General features: G+C 41.2%; 2 protein-coding genes across 5 annotated transcripts; one reads left to right on the plus strand and one right to left on the minus strand.

Moving 5' to 3' along the window:
* The first annotated feature begins 43 nt into the window (after positions 1 to 43).
* LOC115566501 (glycosyltransferase family 92 protein F13G3.3-like) lies at positions 44 to 12071 on the plus strand. Of its 3 annotated transcripts, none has more exons than XM_030392422.1 (5): positions 44 to 264; positions 4988 to 5602; positions 6516 to 6846; positions 6962 to 7137; positions 7695 to 12071. In XM_030392422.1, exons 2-5 carry the CDS (start codon positions 5016 to 5018, stop codon positions 7924 to 7926), a joined length of 1326 nt encoding a protein of 441 aa, XP_030248282.1. In that variant the 5' UTR covers positions 44 to 264; positions 4988 to 5015; the 3' UTR covers positions 7927 to 12071. The 3 variants fall into 3 exon arrangements, with proteins under 3 accessions (XP_030248282.1, XP_030248283.1, XP_030248281.1); XM_030392423.1 differs by lacking the exon at positions 44 to 264 and adding an exon at positions 2442 to 3088 and having other exon boundaries at positions 5308 to 5602; XM_030392421.1 differs by lacking the exon at positions 44 to 264 and adding an exon at positions 2989 to 3088.
* Positions 12072 to 12268: 197 nt separating this feature from the next.
* Positions 12269 to 20681, minus strand: LOC115566294 (programmed cell death protein 10). Of its 2 annotated transcripts, none has more exons than XM_030392112.1 (8): positions 20527 to 20681; positions 18930 to 19162; positions 17937 to 17990; positions 15751 to 15868; positions 15478 to 15604; positions 13821 to 13899; positions 13629 to 13714; positions 12269 to 13190 (listed from the first exon to the last, which is right to left on the minus strand). In XM_030392112.1, the coding sequence occupies exons 2-8, from the start codon at positions 19017 to 19019 to the stop codon at positions 13109 to 13111; spliced, it is 636 nt and encodes a 211-aa protein (XP_030247972.1). In that variant the 5' UTR covers positions 19020 to 19162; positions 20527 to 20681; the 3' UTR covers positions 12269 to 13108. The 2 variants fall into 2 exon arrangements, with proteins under 2 accessions (XP_030247972.1, XP_030247973.1); XM_030392113.1 differs by having other exon boundaries at positions 12830 to 13190; positions 13629 to 13711.
* Between the last annotated feature and the right edge of the window lie 226 nt (positions 20682 to 20907).

The raw sequence follows: 20907 nt of genomic DNA on the forward strand, positions 1-20907 counted from the left end.
TGGAAATTCAGCACAAGCGAATACTTGATCCCTGTTTAAACAGCGCCCAGGTCTTCATATTTGTTGAAGGCAGGGTCGAGTCGCAGTCCGTTCTATAGCTGTGTAAACAGTAAAGAATACAGCACTGTATAGATTCTCATAGGTGTTGAGTGTGATGCGGTGTAGCTGAGTAGCTTGAGCTGAGGTTCGTCAGACTGATCGATTCACTGCGTCGTCTCAGGGCTTCACTGGAAACGGGAACACCGACGGTCTGACACAACTGTGGTGAGACAACACAAGGCGCTCTTTATTTGTCTGATTGTATCAGGTTAGATTAAGTAACTCTATCTGGTGAGAAGTTTGCATGTCACAGTGTTTCTCTGTTTTTTACATTTTCACTTCCTCACAACAGCCTCCATTTGCCTTGGGGGAAAAAAGCTGAAATGCAAATACAGTTTTAAAGGAGGAAAATATAGAAAAAAAGAAGTCTGGGGAAAATATATTGTGAGTACATAAATACATTTTCTTCAAAAAGAACAAATCAGAGAATCAGAATCAGAATTTTATTTATTTGTCCCACAAACAGGGAAATTTCTTCATCACAGCAGCCAAAGGACAGGCTATTGTAATAAACAGTAATGATATTAGAAGAATAAAAAATACAATAAAGAAGTAAGAAATAAAATGTAGAATGACATGGGAAAGTAAATAATAAAGGGAATTAATACAGACGTATGATGCATTTTTGTAAATTGACGCTATACATTTTTATTCTTAATATTGTCAGGCAATTCTTTTTTTGCACTTGATTGCATATTTATTTATTTATTTATTTATCATTACTTTTAGAATCTGGCAGTTTTGGTCCTCCGTACACATGACTGTGTGAAGGATATCACTACATGGGTTAAGGATGACTTTGTAAGACTTTTGCTCTCTTCTTCATGTATGTTTTATACACACAATCATGGGTTTGCAGGGTTGGGCCTCGTTGGAACATGCAGGTTTTGACACGAACTTGTGCACTGAACAACACGCTAGGAACTAAAATGCAGTATTACTCGATCGGCAGGGTCAACTGTCACCATAGGTTGTGGACGCAGGTGTGGTTTTAAGGCGTAACACGACGGCTTCTGTCTCTGTTTGCGTATCCAAGAAACACAGCAGTATTGTCTTTTCCTACGTCTGCTATTAAAGAATTTGGTTGAGAAAAAAAAAAGAGGGAAAAAACACCATTTGAATCTGAATTGTTGATTTGGAGCTTTGCAAGAGATTTTTAGGCAATATGTCCTTTGTGAACAAAGACAAAAAAAGAGAGATTAACAGCCTGGAAATGGAACAATCGATGTTCAGACCTGGGAAGTGGAAAAACAAACTTGTTCTGTAACTGGAAAGTTGCCAGTAAGATTTCTCCTGATAAGTCAGACTGTGGTTGTACTGGACAAAAGAAACATGTGGGCAAATAAATCATGAGACATTAACATCGCTGGATAAAAGCTGAAAAGAAAACAATCTTGATGCGCTTGGAATACATCACAGGTTTTGTTCTGGAGGTAAAAGAAAGATTCAGCATATTTCTATTGAAAATCGAACATTAAGATTGAGTCTTTATCTCCTCGCCATGATGGAAAATCGGATTTATAGTCCGAAAGAAAGATTCTGCAACTTCACTGCAAAACAGTATCACAGCATTCTTCCTCAGCAGCTGTATTAGATGGAGACTTGTTTTAAGATAATCCAAGCTCGTCTCTGGAAGCCCCGAGAGCCCAAATAGATTTAAAAATCAGTATTTTAACCCTTTTAAAATCAGATCTCCTCGCTCTTGCTGCTATGCTAAAAGCGTTAGCTCGCGACCTGTCTGAAGCTCGACCGCGTGTCAAGGGTGTAAATAAAGTAAATGATATATATACATCAGACAAAACAAGGTTTAGGCAAGAAAACTACTTGGTCAGGTTCAGAAAAAAACATCGTGGTCACAATGTCACTCATATACAGTTATTTGTGTTATGTCATGTTCGTGTCCCTCCTCGACTTCAGTGGTAAGTTAAAAGAACTCACGGCTGACTTCTGGTTTCACACTGGACGTTAACATCTGTCTCCTGAAGGAAAGCCCTCTGCTCGTTCAACCCAACCATCCACCTCCGACCTATACACACTTTTAGCTCTCCACTCACTTCTCCGTTACAGCCGCAATTCACACTGCTGGACGTATTAAGCTGCTTTCAACGTCGTTTTTCTGATGAGGATGGGGCTGAATCTCTGCCTTATCCTTACAAAGTTCGTTAGGATAAGGCAAAGAATAATACAGCAAAATACAGCTTTCGCACGATTGAAAAGTGATTGAAAAAGTATTATTATATCATCAATATTATCATTATTACCATTATTGTACCATGGTAGTAAGACTGAATATGACTTTAATCCCCCCCAGGCGTTTATATGTGTGTTTATGTGCATACATGTCTTCCTCATTGTGTCTTTTTTTGTGTTTGTTTGCTTTTGTTGCCTTTGTCTGCATCACCAATATAAAAAGAAAAAAGAAAAAGAAAGAAAGGAAGCACCGACATGTTTCCTGGAGTTTGGGTTGCTTCCAAACTATTTGTGATGCCGCTTTAAATAAAAATCCCGTTGCTTGTGAGCGCAGCGAATAACTGTAGGCTACACTTTGAGCGATGAGGGGGGAAAGTGTGCTGCTCCTGTCAGACTCTGCAGGTGCACCAGTCTACACAGGTAAAAACCAAACATCCACCTGTAGGAACAAGGAACAAGGAACAAGGAGAGAAAAACAGATCTGGACCGGAGGTGGGCTTAAATGCACTCAATCAAATCACTGCGCTTACCAAACCAGGGTCTCACCTGGCAACCTGAGCCAGGTGCGCAGCCGGAGTGCGTGACTGCGCGCACAGCTCCCCAGATGTCGCTCCTCCCCGGGCAGAGCCGGTCCCGCCCTGCGGCAACTGCGCACCGGGTAAAAAGTCTCGTCGGGGAAAAGCAGCGGGACAGAGAATGGGAGACAGACAGGAACAAGAATCACAGGGACTAAAATACCATCCTGCCTCCGCGTTATATGGGTGTCTTCAGCCGTCACACGCCTACACGTCATCTCTGAGTGAGTCACAGTATCCATCTTCTAATGCGCATTAGCTGAGTATCTCTACATCATGACACGTAGAAAGAGATTTAGCTGTTGTGCCATGCTCAAGATTCTGTGTTATGAGGCTACTGTAACGACACTCCTGCTAAATATCGAGTTTATGAGTGTTTCCCTACTTGATATAAGTCTGAGAGGGTGTCAGTTTATGTTTGGAAGTGTCACAAAGACACAGTAAAAGCCTCCTATCACAGACACCGCAGCTGTTCCCATGGAACCTCTTTTTTAATTCCCATCAGTCTAATTAAAGAACTGGAACAGTCAATAGGACAGTTCATTTAATCTCCATAGAAGGTGCTAGAATCGGGGAAGATGCCCAAGGTGTATTTTTAGACTTTGTCCCTCTCCATAAACAGTGTCCTTACGGTCAAGAACCCTGGTTTTATATAGTTGTAATGATTTGCAGACAGCTGGTTGCAGTAAAAAAAAGATCATCAAGTAGCCGCAATGTTCAGATCAGCAGAGTCAGAGAGCAAGTGGTTGCTTTTAAAAGGTGCAATATGGAAGAATTTTAGTGGAAAACGTTGAAAATGTAACTAAACTGATCAGTAGAATGAGAGATTTGACAGGTGGCCAATCTTTACATACTGCACCTTTTTTAATATTTGGTCTGAGTGTCAAGATTTTGGACAGTTACAGGTTTTTAAAGGGGTAACGCTTCACAAGATAAACTGTATATCTCCTCAAATGGATGTCATTCTATAATTAGGGGTTACATGTCATGTCCATGTCTCTTTTATTTTATACAAAGAAATAACAGATCCCATTATTCATTTATTCATATACAAAACTTGATCTTGTTGGTTTTCTTGCTGTCCGATTTGCTAATTTTCTTCATTTAATATTTGTTCAAAATAATTATGATATGAGAAAATCTATTTTGCTCATTTGTGTACATTAAATCATCCACTTACTCACTGAAATAACCCCTATAAATCAGCAACGGTTTGCTCTGAAGTCACATGCCCAGCATCATTGTCATATCATTTCCTCTTCAGAGGGAGATGTGCAGACAGTGTGGTAAGTCACCACTTCCCCTCTTCTATATTTTATCGATTATAAACTGTGTTATCAACTTATTCATGTAAACTTGAATTAGATGTTATAGTTATAAATATGCAGTGAAAGTGTATAAAGACACAAGTTGATCGAAGTCATATGGTGACAGGTCTGAGGTCTGCAGTGAGCACGATGCCCTAAAATGTCTGAAATGCCGAGAAGCAGCGCCAGTACAGGGCTCGGCGTAATGCTGATCTCGATAGAAGGGCTGCATGTAAAATATGCTAGGACTAGGCGAAAAAATGAAATATCACACAAGTAGTATAGTCAGTGACTTTACTGTTATGCAGACTGTTAAACCAAGGAACTTAAAAACAGAAAGAAGTGTCACTGAATCCAGCTTTGGTGCCAGACTGTTCTGACGGCTGTGTTGAAGTCTACGGGAGATGCACAAAGAAACAGACTAAAACCCAACAAATCTACGTCCTGTGACTTCGGGTGATGAGATGCCTCCAGAAAAATGGAATAACAACACTTCAGAGTCGGTTGATGAGTGACAATTTTCCCCTGATGATGGACAGGGCTGTTAATATTGTGATTAAATGGGCCATGTCAGACCAAATATCGCAGCTGACATTGCAATTTCACAGAAGCCTTTTCCCAAATGAAATCAAGGGAGGAACAACATGTCGATTAAGTGAGTCACTATATTGTTTGACTCTGATAAAGACACTCGTGGTGTCGGAATGTTAGTTCTTTTTGATAAAGTTTTAAATCCGTGCTTAAATACTTGGAGCCATATTTCTTTGTGAGTTTCACTGATCACATCTGGCTAACTGATTCATCACTCTGCCTCAGGTTGGAAGTCTATCTCCTCGGTGGCTGGATGGACAAACTGAGAAGGAAGTTCCTTCTCCTCTTCATTACTTCTCTCATCTTCTTCATCTTCCTCACTGTGAGAACATCCACAACATACAGGTCCATCACAAAGCCTCGTGGGCCTTCGGGCGCATGCCCCCTGAGGATCTCCGAGGAGAGCATCACCCCCCTCAATGACACCAAGCACCTGCTGGTGTCGGCCTACATGGACCAGAGAGTTAAAGGCTTTGACATACGCATCATTGGCATGTTTAAGAGAGACTCCATCCAGCCTCTTTACTGTCTCTTCTGCTGTGCAGGCTTGTTATCAACCACAACTCCAGCAACAATTTCACAACACTCAGACAACTTTGGTTTTCCTTTCGTCACTACCGACGTCATGTGTCCGATTCCTGAGAACTGCGACGCCACACACGTCAGTCTTCTGACTAAACCAGACACAGTGGGGGTATTTAACCGACCGTGGCTTCCGGTAAGAAACAAGAAGGCGAAGGAGGAGAACAAGCTGCCGTTTGACTTCACAGTCTGCGTGTCCAACCTGTTTGGAGACTACAACAACGTGCTTCAGTATGCACAAACACTGGAGATGTACAGGTGAGCACAGCAACAACAAACATCTGAAACTGAAAAACGGAATATTGTAACATTGAAAAGGTGTGTTTTTGGAAGTAGAAAACATGGATTCTGACTTGATCCTGAGTCGTTTACCAGCTGCAGGAGAACTCGGAGATTACTTTGTTATCTTCACTCCTGTTAATCAACCTGACTGCAGCAGCGATTCTTGCAAATGACCTCCATTGTCGGATGTTTATGTACCACAATGTTGCCTGTGGAGAGGAGAGGGGAAAAGAAGAGAGAGAACCAGAGTCTCTGTTGAGTGCTGAGTTTAGTCGGTCCATGCTGTTGCTCGCTAGCTTACGGCTAATATACAGTAATTTACACTTGTGCAAGTGACGCGATTGACCGTAAATGATCCTGTGGTCACACGAGGCTTTCTGCGTGAACATACCATAATGCCTGAGTCTAAGATCCAGCAGTGAGCACATAAGCATGAGAGGTCAACAATGTCAATTCAATGATGGTCAGAGAGATTGTCTCAGTATAGGTCTAGTACACTCAGACAGCTGACATACAAAGCTAATGACTAACTGGTGAACAAAGTTGTCAAGTTATTTCATCCCATTCATCCCTCTGTTAAAAATTAACAAATAGCCAACAGACTACAACAGAAATTGCTTTATGTGTGGAGATGTTGTAAAACATGTAAATAGTATCACCATCCTGTATGCAAATGTTTTTTGTTGCTGAGGCATGACGTGTGCTGGAGCTTGGCCATGCATTGGTTGAAGACAAGAAACAGTATTTAAAACCAAACTTGATCAGATTACATCCCAGCAACACTTGTTAGCACTTACGTATGTCTAGTTTACCAGCTTTGAGCAAAAGCCCCTCCGATAAAAAGGAATGTATTGTGTTAAATGTTAACTCTTGCCTCACTTTGCCCCAGACTGCTTGGTGTGAACAGGGTGGTGATCTATAAAACAAGCTGTGGCCCAGACCTGGACCGCCTGCTGCAGAGCTACAGTCAGGAGGGCTTCGTGGAGATAGTTCCTTGGCCCATCGACCAGCATCTGAATCCGTCTCGCGGCTGGCTGTTCTCGGAGCACGGGGGGGACGTGCACTACTTCGGCCAGCTAACCACGCTCAACGAGTGCGTTTACAGATCCATGGACCGGTCACGCTACGTCCTGTTGAACGACATAGATGAGATCGTGATGCCGTACCAACACGACAACCTGAATGCTCTGATGGACGTGCTCCAAAAGCAGCATCCAGATGTAGGTCCCTGCACCCGAGAGGACAAATATTACACCTATGTCCAAAATTTAGGATTTGATATTTATTAATATTTCTGTTGTCTTTCAATCTTCCCTGCTGTGTCACATCCTGCAGACAGGGGTGTTCCTTATCGAGAACCACATCTTCCCCAAGACACATTTTGAGCCAAGTGGGAGGTTTCACCTGCCTCAGTGGAACGGCGTACCAGGAGTTAATATTCTGGAGCACATCTACAGGGAGGAGCCCGACAGGAATATATACCACCCTTACAAACTGATACTTCAGCCAAGGTAGGCTAACTTTACCAACATCTGGTGCTTTGATTGAAAAAACAACCCAGTCACCAGAATAAATGTGGGCAATGTACGATTCTGCAAATCCCGGATATGTTGAAGATTTGCTGTTCTTTATGTTGCAACTTAAGGTTTATTTAGATTCAGTGTTGTATTGTATGTTGTCACAGCACTGTTTTATGCTCTGGTTAGGTTTAGGCAATAAAATAAATTGGTTTGGGTTTAAAACCTTTTTTTTTTTTTGCTTTAAATACATTATTCGGTCACCACAATCATGGCCAGAGATGTCCAACTTCCCAAGTACTGCGAGGTACTCAAAGTCCATTAAAACTCAAACCCAACCAATTGGATTTTCTAATTGAGATTTGACAAATACTATTTCAAATATGCTGAACAACAAATGACTAATGTCCATCCTAAACCTGACAAACAAACCGCTCGTTATGGTTTCATAAATAAAAAAAAATCACCTCAGTTTGTTGAGACTGTCATATTTAAATAAAGAATAAAGCCAAAGAATTGCTCTCAACCATTTATGTCTTTGTGCACCACAGGATGGTGGAGCAGGTGTCAGTGCATGAAGTGCTCAAGAATTCTGGACCGTGGTTCAAAGTTCCGCCGGACGTTTGCCGACTCATTCATGTCCGTGTCGCTCTGCGGTGGTCGTTAAAGCTGGAGGAGCTAAATGTGGACAAACGACTGTGGACCTTCAATGAAAAACTGATTCCCAACGTGGACAAACAACTGAAGAAAGCGGGGCTGCTCACCTCCGAGGGGCAGATCTGACAGATGGGAAGGAAAAACACTCGGGACAGACGGGTTGAACAGGTTTAATCCCACAATGGGTGTTCAACTCTGAAGAACAGCCTGTCTAAATGTGGAGAGGTAATATGATCGTCATTGCCATTTTTTTATTTGTTTTCTGATGACCGCCATGCCCTCAGTGAATGCCATAATGTTGGCGCTTATCCGTTTTATGTTACATATTCTATGTGTCAAATAATGCCTTCCATTAACAAGGAGGAGAAGCCAGTCGGAGCACTAGCAAATCTAAATCAGTTCTTGGCTTGGCTTGTTCCTTTTCTCAGAGAACCAGATTATCAAACAGAGTTTCTTAATATTTTATACTTGTGGTTAACCAGGAGAGTTTAATGGCGCCCCATTCAAACGATCTATAAAGCATGGCAAAAGTGCATTTAAGGCTTAGTCAACTCCTTTTTGCTTTGTAAACGGCACATAATCAGAGAGCAGTTGATTCTATATAGGACACAGCAACAGTGAATGACAGAGCAACAGTCCCATCATGTCGACACGGTCAGCGCGTGAGCCTGTTGAAGTCCAACAGTCAATTCTTTTAGCTCTTTTTTTGTTTTTCACCAACTCTGTAGGGAGGGGCGGCCCTCTGTTCACTTTAGGTGAGAGACTGGGTACACAAAGCAAACACAGGGTATTCATAGCTCATGTGTGCAAGTGAGCCCAAGGTTTGCTTTCAACACTTCGGTGTATTTAAAGTAATTCAAAATAGTTTTGACTATGGTGTTTATATTGCCGGCTCATTGTGACACGATACAAAACTCATATATCCAGCCTAAATATATCATTTCTCTTTGCTGACTGAATACCTGCTTTCCACTGAGAACTTCAAACATCAGTAGGAACATTATGCAAACACGAAAGAATATTGAATATGTTACAAGTATTCACCCTCCTTTTCTTTTCATGGGTGCTGCTGAGGAAGAAAGCGCTTCATTAAACATTGATCTCAGTCACAGAACAAAGACAAGGCATATTGGATTGAACGACACTGTGAAGGAGGACGGGGATAACTTCAATGTAGTTTTACTTTTCTTCGGTTTTGTTCGATGTTGGGTAGTAGAGGAACAGGAGACCTCACTAGAAAACCCTCAACGAACTATTTTTATGTATTTTCTGAGACGTTTCCTGTACAGAAAGTGGCGGTGGTTGACTGTTTTTTTTTTTTCAGGACCACATTTACCAAAACGCGATTTAGATTGCATGCAATCTGCCAAACTGCCTCCAGTGATGTCTCTCTGTGGCTAGGTTGCATTTTGGGTAATGTAGGTGGCAGGTCTTTAAAGGCCCACTTGTCTAGGATTACAATCCTACTACACTGTTGGACTCATTATGGACCAAAACAAACCAGAGATACGGCCCTTTTTATTCCACACATTCTTCTTTCTTTTCAAAACCTGCTGCCTACATTACCCACACTGTAACTTAGTCACTGAGTGACATCACTGAAGGCAGTTTATCAGATTGCATGCAGCTCCCTCTGGAGGCTTTAGTCTACTTTTTTCACATATGCATAAATACTGCACAAGACCTGAAAACCCACTAATGTGTATAATTAGTGGAGTTACCTTTTAAGTTTCACATTATTTATCACTTCTTACTGTATTTATTTGACAGCTATATAGCAAGATTTTAAAATGAAAACATGTGAATGTATAACATACCTTCAGACTGAAGCTGGGCTCACATGGGATCCCTCTCATGCAATCTCACGGGGAAGCAGACGTAAACAAAATGGAGATTAGCATGGTGTAACAACTTGCTTTAGGAACGGGTTGCAGTGACAAAAAAAACAAAAGCACAAGTTTTATCTTCTTCAGCAAGAGCTGGAGGGGAGATTTAGAGTTCGGTCAACAGTAAAAGGCTAACCGGGATTAGCTTCACAGGCTAGAATGTTTACTGTGGCTTGAAAGCCCGTCATCTGACTCAGGATGCCTCACTGTGTTGTGGACATATTAACTCTCCATTATTCTGCACTGAATACTTTCACTTTTTGATACATTTTGCTTATTTAAACTCTGTTTTACTAATGTGACCATTTCAATTCTTTGCTTTTACTGGTGCCAGCGTGGTTTTTTTATATTGTGATGTTGCTACTTAAGGAAAATCTCTGAATAATTCCTTCTTCTATTCAAACCCACACAAAAAAAACTTTTTACTGTACAATTTGAGTCCAGGAACCAAGCAGCAGGAAAGGGCCTCGATAATGTCATGGTTTCCTGCTATGCACTTTCCCGATAGGGCTGCAAACATTATTGTCACAGAGCCCTGTGGAACTAAGCAGCAGTATTTCAGCAGACAAAAGCAGTATCAAGGAAATGACCTGGTAACAGTTAGGAAACATCTGTTGATAAGCACGTGAATGCTGATCTAAAGAGCAGTGACACTGGTGATGACACACATTATCGAGGTACTGGGGATAAAACATGATAAAGATTGCCGGAGCTTTGATAAAGTGCACAGAAATTCTACAAGGTTACTTTTTTTTAGCGATTTCACATAATGTTTGACCTCTTAACTGTCGGGCCTAACAAAGGACAGGGATCAAATTCAATTCTTTGCGTGCGTTTCCCGTAAAGCAGAAAAGAAGCAGAGATATTCTCCCGGTGAAGAAAACTTTCTACTTTTCTTTCTGAGTCATACAAAACATACCAGTCTCAATAGAACCATGCACATAAAGTAAAACATGTCTTGTATTGTATTCATTTGTAGCCCCAGTTTGTGTGTTACCATTACATCCAGATAAATAAGAGAAAGATTGAACATTAAATGCTGCTCTGAACTTATTTCCTTATATATCAATATTTCACAATCAAAATAAGTGTGAAATATTGGAAGAAAACATTTAATATATGACAATATAACTGAAATATTAAATCATTGTTTACAGTGTAAGTCTTGAGCAAGGAGGTTGGTCATTTCCAGTCTGTGCCTGGATGTGGGGGAGATGAGAGATGATGTCATACTCTTTCCTGTAGTTTTCAAGATCACAAGTGGAAATTGGCAACAGGCTGTAAAAGCGCCCCAGAGGGAGGTGTGTAAAATCTGATGTATTGCCTGAGGTGGTGTAATTTGAGTCAGCATTGGGCGGGGCTGAAGACAAAAAGATTTGATGGCTTTTCAAACCCACATCATTAACACAGAGTCGAGCCAAAGCCCAGGGCTACACGATTCACACTGCGTTTTTACCAGCCCTGGGTTAAATATCTGTCGGAACACACAACTGTTTATGTTCTAGTGTGATGGGTGACCACTGTCTACTTTAGTTCAGATGATTTTCAGGGGATAACTTGGGGCTAACCCTGTTTCATAGCAGGGCCTGTATGCACCTCGGTTAGAGTTGGGGTTTTCTCACTTTGGAATATGTCACAACTGTGCTAATGTAAGGCTTCTCACACTGCACCCAGCCCAGGGCTAAAGGCCCAGCTGGTAGCCCCAGGCTAGAAAGTGTTAGCATTAGCATAATTCAGGCACAAATTAATCAATGCAGTTATACTAAACCTTACTACTTCCATGAGTTAACTTGGAGTATATCTAGAGCACGAAATGGACTGATTTGCACCTATAGCTCGTTGTCTACGTGGTGTCAGTAGCTTCACCCTCAGAATAACTTTTTCATGCAGGCTAATACAAAAAAACTTGGCATTCTCTCGCGTGGTCTGAACCGCACCAGCCCCATTTCCCTTTCTGTGTGGGCTTGAGCAGGAAAAGTACATGTACATTTAACGAAACCTATTGGGATGAGGAAACCTTATTCTACATAATGTTTGGAATAAAAACATAACTAATAATGTAAAAACATCAATTTTGTGTCAAGGATATTTTTATTTATATTGAACTATGTTTTGTATGAATGCAAAGAGCGCAGCATTCCATGCTTGGGTCTTAATTTAACCAAAGACAGATGTTTTTTGGAACTTATTTAACACATTTTTTTTTTTTTTTCATCTCAGGGCTACTTTGCACCTCATGTAAACACTGTGAATATCTTACTTGTCTAGTTTATTCTATCAGACTTGTTTGGTGTTTGTATACTTCACGCGCTGACTTGTTTTGTCTGTGTACAACTACTGCACGTGCCTTTAATTGCAAATAAAGTATTTTGAATTGAATGAAAATATGTTCATTATCTTGTTATTCCCTCATTTATTCATGTATTAAAAGGAAACAACGTCTTCTCTTAGGAGCGTGTTTCTGACAATGGTGTGTACAAAATGAGGAATGTTTTCACCATCTGTTGGTCTTTTCAGCTTAAAGCCTAAAATGCTCTTACGCAAAGTGACGTATGGCACCACACATATTGGACTCGGACACATTTAAAAAAGCATCATCATTTGGAAACTATTTATTGAACATTTGCAACCAGATATCAGTTAAATACAGAACTTTCAATTCTCTCTCTACATCCCCCAACAGCAGGGACTGGCTCCACTTCATTACACTGAGAGGAGGGAATGTTACAGGACTTGGTAAGGCGCACACTGTGCTGGAAGTCATTTGGCTTTCTGTCTTCTGATAATAAAAGAGAAATGAAATCTGGGTCTGCCTTTCAAATGTCCAACACTGCTTCCCCTCCTCGCAGCTAGATCCTGCGCGTACAGACCATGGCAAAAAAAAACAAAAAAAAAAAAAAACAATGACACAAAAAAAGGAGCCGAGAAGAGAAAACCAGTATATACGACTGAGACACACCCCTATGGAATGCGGTCTGAGATGTGTAGCCGTGATTGAATAAGCTAAAGGTAAAATGATCAACATGAATATATTAGAAAAAAAAAAATGGCAATTAGTCTTTAATAAACACCTCGCCTCACCTACTCCCAACAAGACCAGGGTTATAAATTAAAACTGTCCAAATAAAATCAATCAACCAAGAACTTTGGGCCCATTCAGTTCCACTTCAAGACTGGAAAAATCCTCATTGGAGTAAAACAAATGGCACTTTTCAGTCTCTTGAACTGGAATCTAGAATATCGACTTCAATGGAATCGACCCCCAACCCTAAAATCAACTCTTTTCTAATTTACATATATGGGTCAGGCGCTCTTCAAGCTTCCACCATCCTAGCAGTTGCTCCCCATGGATGAGGGGAGAGGTGGGGGGGAGGCGGGAGGCGGGGGGGTGGGGACTCTGTGGACTCTGTGGACTCTGAGGGCTAGGCCACAGTTTTGAAGGTCTGCAGTATGAGGTTGGTTTGGTGGATGAGCCGGTTTGCACTGATGAAGACATTTATTGCCCTGGGAACACACAGAATTACAGCTTGAGAAAACAGAATGGTGACGCTGGTTAAACAAACGCTTAACTAGGAGAGGAGGAATGAAAGGGGGACATTCAAAGTCCCACAACAGAACTGGTTAACAAACGACCCGCCGAGTCACTGCTAACATTCCTGTCCCGTCGTCCTTTCTCCTCCACCTTGATATAACAGAGGACAGTGTGTATAGGAGTTGTGAGATAAGATAACAAACAATAGCCTTCTGGAATTTGCAAGGCAACAAGCCAAGAGACAACCAGACAAAAATTTAAAAATAACTAAAGGGAGTAAACTTAAGACTAAACAGAACTGATACCAAATCAACTGACTGCTCAGTGATTCCAGCATTAATCTGGAGCCACCTCAAATCGATGGAGCGGAGCAAAGAAAAATGATGTTGCGCTGTTGTGGTCATACTCACTTTCCGTCTTTGAAGTATGTTTTGAGGGTGTCGCTGAAACTTTTGGAGTATTTCACAAACTCCTTTTTCTGGTGCTCCAGGGCCTTCTCAAACAGAGAGAGAACACAGAAACATATTTTAGTTTTATAACCTGGGGGAGGGAAAAAGGTGATGAATGTACACATAGTGTGCGTTTGCGTCTCCGATACTCACTCTGCGATTCTGGTACTGGTATTTCTTTATGACATTGTTGACTGTGTCCAGGAGCTCTTTTATGGCACTGGCTATGTCTCTGTTGGAAACCAACGGCAACGGCAAGTGAGGATTTCACAACAGTAACTCAACATCCAGGATGTGTAACAGATATTTGTACAGCAACAATGAATTGACTTTTGAAACAAGGACAGCATGTTATCTGAACTTTTCCAAACAATAATGACTGGATTTCTACTGCAATGTGATCTATTTTTGGGCTACATGTATTGGTCTAAGGAGGTGGGCATAGCTTTTGGTTTGTTTCATTTCCTGTTCGGAAGAAGAACTTCCAGTCACTCTTTCTGGCTACTAGTGTTGTCACAATACTGGAATTTCTAAAACTTCTATATCATGGGGAGAAATTGAACATTAACATAATCTTTTAGGAAAAGATAAATCTAACAAGCTGCTTGTACTGTGCCCGGCTTAAGGAATGTCAGTCAATATGGATAGAGGACTCGGAGCACTTGCATGTGGCTGAAACACACACACAGTCAATAAGTAAAGCACAGTTTTATTTGCATGCTCCAGTGAAGGAATCCGTTTTACCCGTCATCGAACTAAAGATATCGATTGGTTTCAAGCGGATGAGTCTCTGTAGATTCGAGCTAAACACCACTAAGTGTAACATTTTGATTTTAGAAGTGGGCTTGAATTAATTTTACGAATGAATTTTTAGCTCGGGACCAATCTCCCTGCAGTAAACTGTGGGAGAGGCTGAAGTTATTGAAGGCCTGCGCACTGCACCCCTAGGGTACTCATTATTGATTGTAATGTTAATTTTACTGGCTTTCATATTCTATTACTACATAAATCTCCGAGCAGTTTAGGTCCTGGATACCCGTCAGACCTCCTGGCAGAGTAGAAACCTTGCAGACCCTCTCAGGTCGGCTGGTTCTGGGTTTCTTGGTTTAGCTGCCATTAGCTTCGACACTTCTCAAATTGAGGACTAAACTGCTAGAAGAGCTAAGACCAAAGACAGTGCCAACTACTGATAAATCAACCTCGCTTATCTTGTTTCTATCATATGTTTCATGTGCCGAGTAACAGCTTTTTTTGACAACATGGCGCCCAGCGTGGCAGACGCGTTTGCGGAGTGCTCCCGACACCAGTTTTTCTTTGTACTTATTTTAGCGGTACTGTGTACAGTTAATAGGCCATCAGGCTGCTGAATGACTCGGTCTCATGACAACTCTGTATACTTGAACTATAATGACTATTTGCACTATACTCAATCCTGTGAACAATATTTGCACTGTTCCAATGTATAGATTCTATATATCTCTCATGTCTTTCAGTGCCTCTTATGTCTTTCAGTGCCTCTTATGTCTTTCAGTGCCTCTTATGTCTTTCAGTGCCTCTGCTGAACTTTGCACATGCAAACATGCCTGTCACTTATACATCTTCTTATAAGTACATTGTGTATATTTTATATTTGTGTGTTTTTATATTTTGTGTGTCAGGGAAACTTGCAAATTAAGAATTTCATTGCCTGGTGTAAACTATGTGCATATGACAATAAAACATCCTGAATCTTGAGTATGAAATGTGCTGTGTAGATAAATGTACCTTAATACTGCACGGTTCGTGTATGCTTGTGCGCGTTCACACTCACTTGATAGTCTGTAGGAAGCGTACTCTGTCATTGATCTCATCGGGGATTTTGCTGAGGATGTGTTTCAGAGCTCTGGCCTTCTCATTTAGGTCCTGGAACTCCTGCTCAGGTCGGTCAATCATGAACTCTGCAGGAACAGAGCGCTTAGCACATTCCCAAGAACTCAATGATTTATAGAAATGTAAAGATAAGATGGGTATGTAACCAACGCCTGGGTCCCAGAGTCACAAAAGACCATTTCCTGCAGTGCTTCTTTTTCTTTCGTTTGCTCACCTTCCACATCGTCGGCCGCCATGCGCAGTAGGGATTCAGTGAAGTTGATTTGGACGTTCTTTTTCTCCAAGATCTTCATTATGATGTCCTGAGTCAGGCCAGGGTTCTCCCTCTCCGCCTGACAAATGAAGGGTGAAATTGGGCAAACATGGTGACGAAGACAAATAAGCAGGCAAGTGGAGGAGTGCAGAGAACAAGGGCGGAACTTTATTGAATGCCATATGTATGCTGTGAGCATTTCAGAAGTATGCGGAAAAGCTCCCCTCCTGAATAATTCAGCCTGGAGTTACAGCAGCCAGGAGGCGGCGGGGGCAAGAGAGACACCAATCAGTGAGACAAGCGAACAAAAGACCCGCGCATGTCATCGTAAAAACAGCTGTAAGGTGATCACATCTCCCTTTGGTTTGGACAAAGCTGCCTCTCCGTCATTAATATTTCATCTGTGCTCACAGTGAACGCCGCTGCTCATCAGCAGCGGTGCAGAGGTAATCTACAGACGCTGTGCTTTTAATATTCCGGTGCAATCACAGCACAGATAGATAAAAAAAAAAAAAGGGGGGGGGGGGTGGATCAAGACATTAACCAAGGCTCATCTGATGAATACCCTCAGATATCACAGCAGCACTCTGAATATCAACTTCTCTGATTTCATATTGATTGAGTTAATTTGTGTGGGTGTCAAGTAACTGGAGGTGCCTGAGCATAATTGACACCATTACAAACATAATCTATAACAATCAAACCTTTAGCTAACCAGGGATTTAATCTACAACTACAGAGACATTCGAAGACAAGCTTATTACAGCTTCTGAATTGTGAGGTCTGTCGTATATGTTTGTAAACTGAACATGTCATTGGGTTTTTGGAATTTCTTTTTTTTTAAAGTATTTTTTTGGCCTTTTATGGCTTTATTGACAGTACAGCTGAAGATATGACAGGAAACAGAGAGACAGAGAGAGAGAGAGAGAGAGAGAGGGGGGGAGTGACACGCAGCAAAGGGACCCGGGCCGGGAGTCGAACCCAGGTCCGCTGCAAAGCCTCGGCACATGGGACGCGCGCTCTACCAACTGAGCTAAACGGTGTCCCGGGTTTTGGGAATTTCTAATAAAAATTATAGAATTGAAAGGTGGGATTACTACTACATTTCAGGAGCAGAGTTTTCTGTGGGAGAGAGGAAGTTTCATTGGGTTTTATAGGCTTTTTAACTTCCAAGACCTTTTACATGCACAAGAACCTGCAGTATACAACACACTGAAGAAAAGGAAAAAATGAAAAAGGACAATAATTCTCCTTTTAACTATTTTAAGCTGCTTACACCGTCATTATTTTCATCACAGACATACATACATACATACATGGCACAACAAAAACTCTAGCGAGCTACAACTCATGAGTGTCTCCCTCTAAAAAGTAGAATGTGCACTCTATAATAGTTTTATGGTTACACCTATCGCTTACTATAGTCATAATGTAAATACCCTCATATCAGATCAATAGTTAAACACGATTTACTCCTTTTAATCTTGTGAAGTCTTCCTACTGATAAATCATCTTTTTATCACAAGAAATCAGCCGCTTTTTATTTATTTAAAGAAAACGCAAAAATTAATGCAGATAATGGCATTAAACTGCACCTATGTCCACTTTGGGTTTCCATATTAGTGCCACTTCAAAGTGACGTCAACAATAGATACCAACATGTAATAAAGTGAAGTTGTACTTATATGTAGCAGTGTAGCAGTGAAATAAAGTTGCAAACACCGATGGGATCACCATAACACAGAAACAAGCAGCAGCTACTGGTTGCTGGAGTTGATCTACTTCACTTGTTGCAGCTCGATGAGGTACTGTTTTGATTAATTTACATACCCTGTAATTTGCATCAGGCCGTATGTGGCATGACCTCGTTGCTGTGGCGTCCTAAAGCTGAGAGGTTAAAGCTTTGACCGCAGTCGCAGACAATGTGTGTACACGTTCCCTGCCAGTGTCCTCGAGGAGGAATTGTTTGGTAGAAAATTGGTTTAGAGCATCAGATAAAATGCAAAAGCAGTGAAAATGTGTTCTTTGAAAAAAATAGAAGCGAACAGGGACTCCATTTACGAATATATTAGAAAGGGAAGCGGGGGTGGGGGGGGATAATGTGGTTCTTTTGTGTTTCAGGGCATCAAATCTGTGTATAGTCCTACCTTTATGAAGGCCGCTCTGAGCGTCTGAGCTGCTGATAGGTTGATCCTCTCCAGCTAAAGAAAGACGAGAAAGAAAACATGTTATCACAGTCAAATCTGGACTTTTTACTGTGTCATCTAGACTGGAACTTGCACAGGTTTCAAATGCAGCTGCAAACTAGGCTACACCTTAGTTAAATATAATAACACTATACAGTGTGTGTTTAAGGATTTATGGTCTAATTGCGGCTTCTGTTTGTCACAACAAATGCAAATTTATCAGACCAGTGCAAACATGAATCAGTGTAAAACATTTGACTGAGCTATAATAACTCTACGCTCATCGCACTCTACTGCAGTATTGATAACCTGTCAAATGCATCAGGCTACATAAAAACTGCAGCGGGAATCGATCTTATATTTATGTTGTCTTTTCTCTGCGAGCATTTACAGACAAATTAGCCTAGTGCCTTATTTAACGACACAATACCCATTATATGGTCGCCACAGATTGACCGCAGCAGTTAGTTCCTCTACATCACACAGAAGATTCAATGGGCACAAACACAAAGTCATCTCCTGGTGTTAAAAAAGGTCAAAACAACACAGTATGAACAGGATTTATAGGATACATTGGGTGGAGTTTTGCTGTCCATAAAATATGTGTGGGGCTTCACAGCAAATCAGCGTAGAAGATGGGAACAAATATAACTGAAAAAGATCCCAAATTGATTTAATAAGACAATATTTACACCCTTGACGCCATTTATGCCATTTAATGTTCATTTCAGTTGTTTCTTTACATTTAATATATGTCACCATCCACTTCAGTCTTTGAGGAGGATGCTGCCACGCCGTCTTGCTGTAAAGCTCCAGGAATGTTTGATGGACTATGACACCTCGCCTGATTTTTCCATCAGCATGACAGTGAGAACTTATCCTTCAACAGTTTAACGATACTGACAGACACTCGACGACACAAAGAGGAATGAATTACTAACGGTGACTGCTTACCTCATTGAAAACTGGGTACATCACGGCGTACAGCGTCATGGATACCATGGAGTTTGTCTCCGCTTCATTCTTCATCTCCTCCATTGTCATCCTCCAGGGGAGGAGCCGCTCTTGGTGAAAAGGTGAGGAGGGAAAACTGCAGCTCACACACACTCACACATACACTCACCTACCCACCCACACACACTCACACACACTCTGAAAAACACGGGAGCTCCAGAGTGACAACAGGCCTGGGGAATAAAGAAATTGGATAATGATGAAGTTTGGTTTGGTTTAATGGATTTTTTTTTTTTAACCTATAAGGCGAGACATTGAATATTTGCTATACATTTGAATTTGATATCTAGGCTTCTCATGTAGCTGGTTATTAGCAGGGATGCACAGATCTGATCCACCCAATAAGTTTGCACAGATCCTAACTTGAGTGAAGTGGATCAGGTGCTATGATGGAACCAGCCCACATCAAATAAAATGTCTCTTGCAGTGCCTCAGCTATCGATTATATTCTTTCAGTCAATGCCCTCATGTTACCTCACATTCAAATCCTTCTGATGAGTTTCTCACAGTGAGGTATAAGATTCAATATCCAAGTGGGACTTGGTGGTGGCAGACACCCTGAGTTTGGACACTGGAATGGGCTTTGGCAGACAAAACAGTTGGATCTAAATATACTGAGCGGGAGATTTTACAGTTAAAATATAAACTCATCAATGCTCTCTGATGGAAGAACCGTTTCCACAAACACATTTCTTCACACATATCAGCCAACACAACCTGTGAACCCAACATATATATCAACCAATACTATATAGCTTATATATCATATGTTCTGCTAGGTACTAATTAAAGAGCAGGAAGTGATGACTTGTTGGTTTGTCTTACTTGAAGGAGGGGAGTGGCACTGTTCTGTGTCTGGCTGATGACAGCGGGGCTAATGTGACTCAACATCAACTTAAATGTGTAAAAATGCTTACAGTAACGAGACAAGGCATACTGATAACAAGCGAGACCCCTGTTAAATGTTAAGTCTTGCTATATTCAGGAAGGGTCTAATTCAGAGAGGAAGAATTACAATATCGACAGAGTAATGTGAAGCAGTGCACTGTAAGCTAACGTCAACTAAATGGTAAAAATTCAGGCATTCGGCTAGATTTATCGACAATATGTGAAATTCACAGCCTGTCAGAAATATAAGATATACAGTAAAATTAAAGCCAAAGTGTCTGACGCGAAGATGGCTAGCAGGCAAGCTAAACAGACTAGCCAGCGGCTAGCTAGACATGGCTAACAAAGTAGCTGATGTACCGATAAGCGAGGTTTGGCGGTCTATTTACGGTAAAATACCATCAAAATGTACAGTCAGATATATAACCAACTGCGTATAGTGATTAATTAATTGCGATCAAGCCGTAGAGATACCCAATTGAGGCCTATGGCCGACCAAATCGATGGTAGCAAAGTGCTATCTAGCTTACGTGCTAGCTACAGCAAATTGGAGATTTGTATTAGCTTTTGAGCTAAAACACGTCAACAAACTGGTGAAGGACGAATGTGTAAGTCTGTATACACGTGTCAAATGTGTACACATATCTACCTTTGGTCTGGCTTCTTAAATAGGTGGGTTACGCCGTCGATTGCCTTTTAGCTGCTATGTTTTCTTTACAACTTAAGGCGGAAGTTTTTTAGGACTAGCCTGAGCGACATCTTCCGGACCATTGCTACGTAAACACACGTCCTCCAATCAGAGAGCGGAAGGGTCCAGCGGCTGTTACGTCACATGAAATAGTTACATTTTTGTTATTGTAGCATTTGTGAGGATGTTTCAGGAAGTTTAACAGGAAGTGAAAATATACTCATGCCCCCTGCATTTAGGAAATGAGAAGGTGTTGGCGACATGAAACAGAACACAAAATTAAAAGAAAAAGGATCAAACTAAAACAATGATTTATTACACTGAAGCTGAAATCATATATAA

The sequence above is a fragment of the Sparus aurata genome, chromosome 16, assembly GCF_900880675.1.
Source record: "Sparus aurata chromosome 16, fSpaAur1.1, whole genome shotgun sequence".
Taxonomy (NCBI): domain Eukaryota; kingdom Metazoa; phylum Chordata; class Actinopteri; order Spariformes; family Sparidae; genus Sparus; species Sparus aurata.

Bases quoted from the DNA above. Each gene is read 5' to 3' on its own strand.
- LOC115566501 (XM_030392422.1), top strand. From the start codon at position 5,016: ATGGACAAACTGAGAAGGAAGTTCCTTCTCCTCTTCATTACTTCTCTC. The intron at 5,603-6,515 runs GTGAGCACAGCA...ACTTTGCCCCAG, and splicing joins CAAACACTGGAGATGTACAG to ACTGCTTGGTGTGAACAGGG. The intron at 7,138-7,694 runs GTAGGCTAACTT...TGTGCACCACAG, and splicing joins AAACTGATACTTCAGCCAAG to GATGGTGGAGCAGGTGTCAG.
- LOC115566294 (XM_030392112.1), bottom strand. From the start codon at position 19,019: ATGACAATGGAGGAGATGAAGAATGAAGCGGAGACAAACTCCATGGTA. The intron at 15,869-17,936 runs GTAGGACTATAC...TTCATTTGTCAG, and splicing joins TCAGAGCGGCCTTCATAAAG to GCGGAGAGGGAGAACCCTGG. The intron at 15,605-15,750 runs GTGAGCAAACGA...CTGTTCCTGCAG, and splicing joins GGCGGCCGACGATGTGGAAG to AGTTCATGATTGACCGACCT.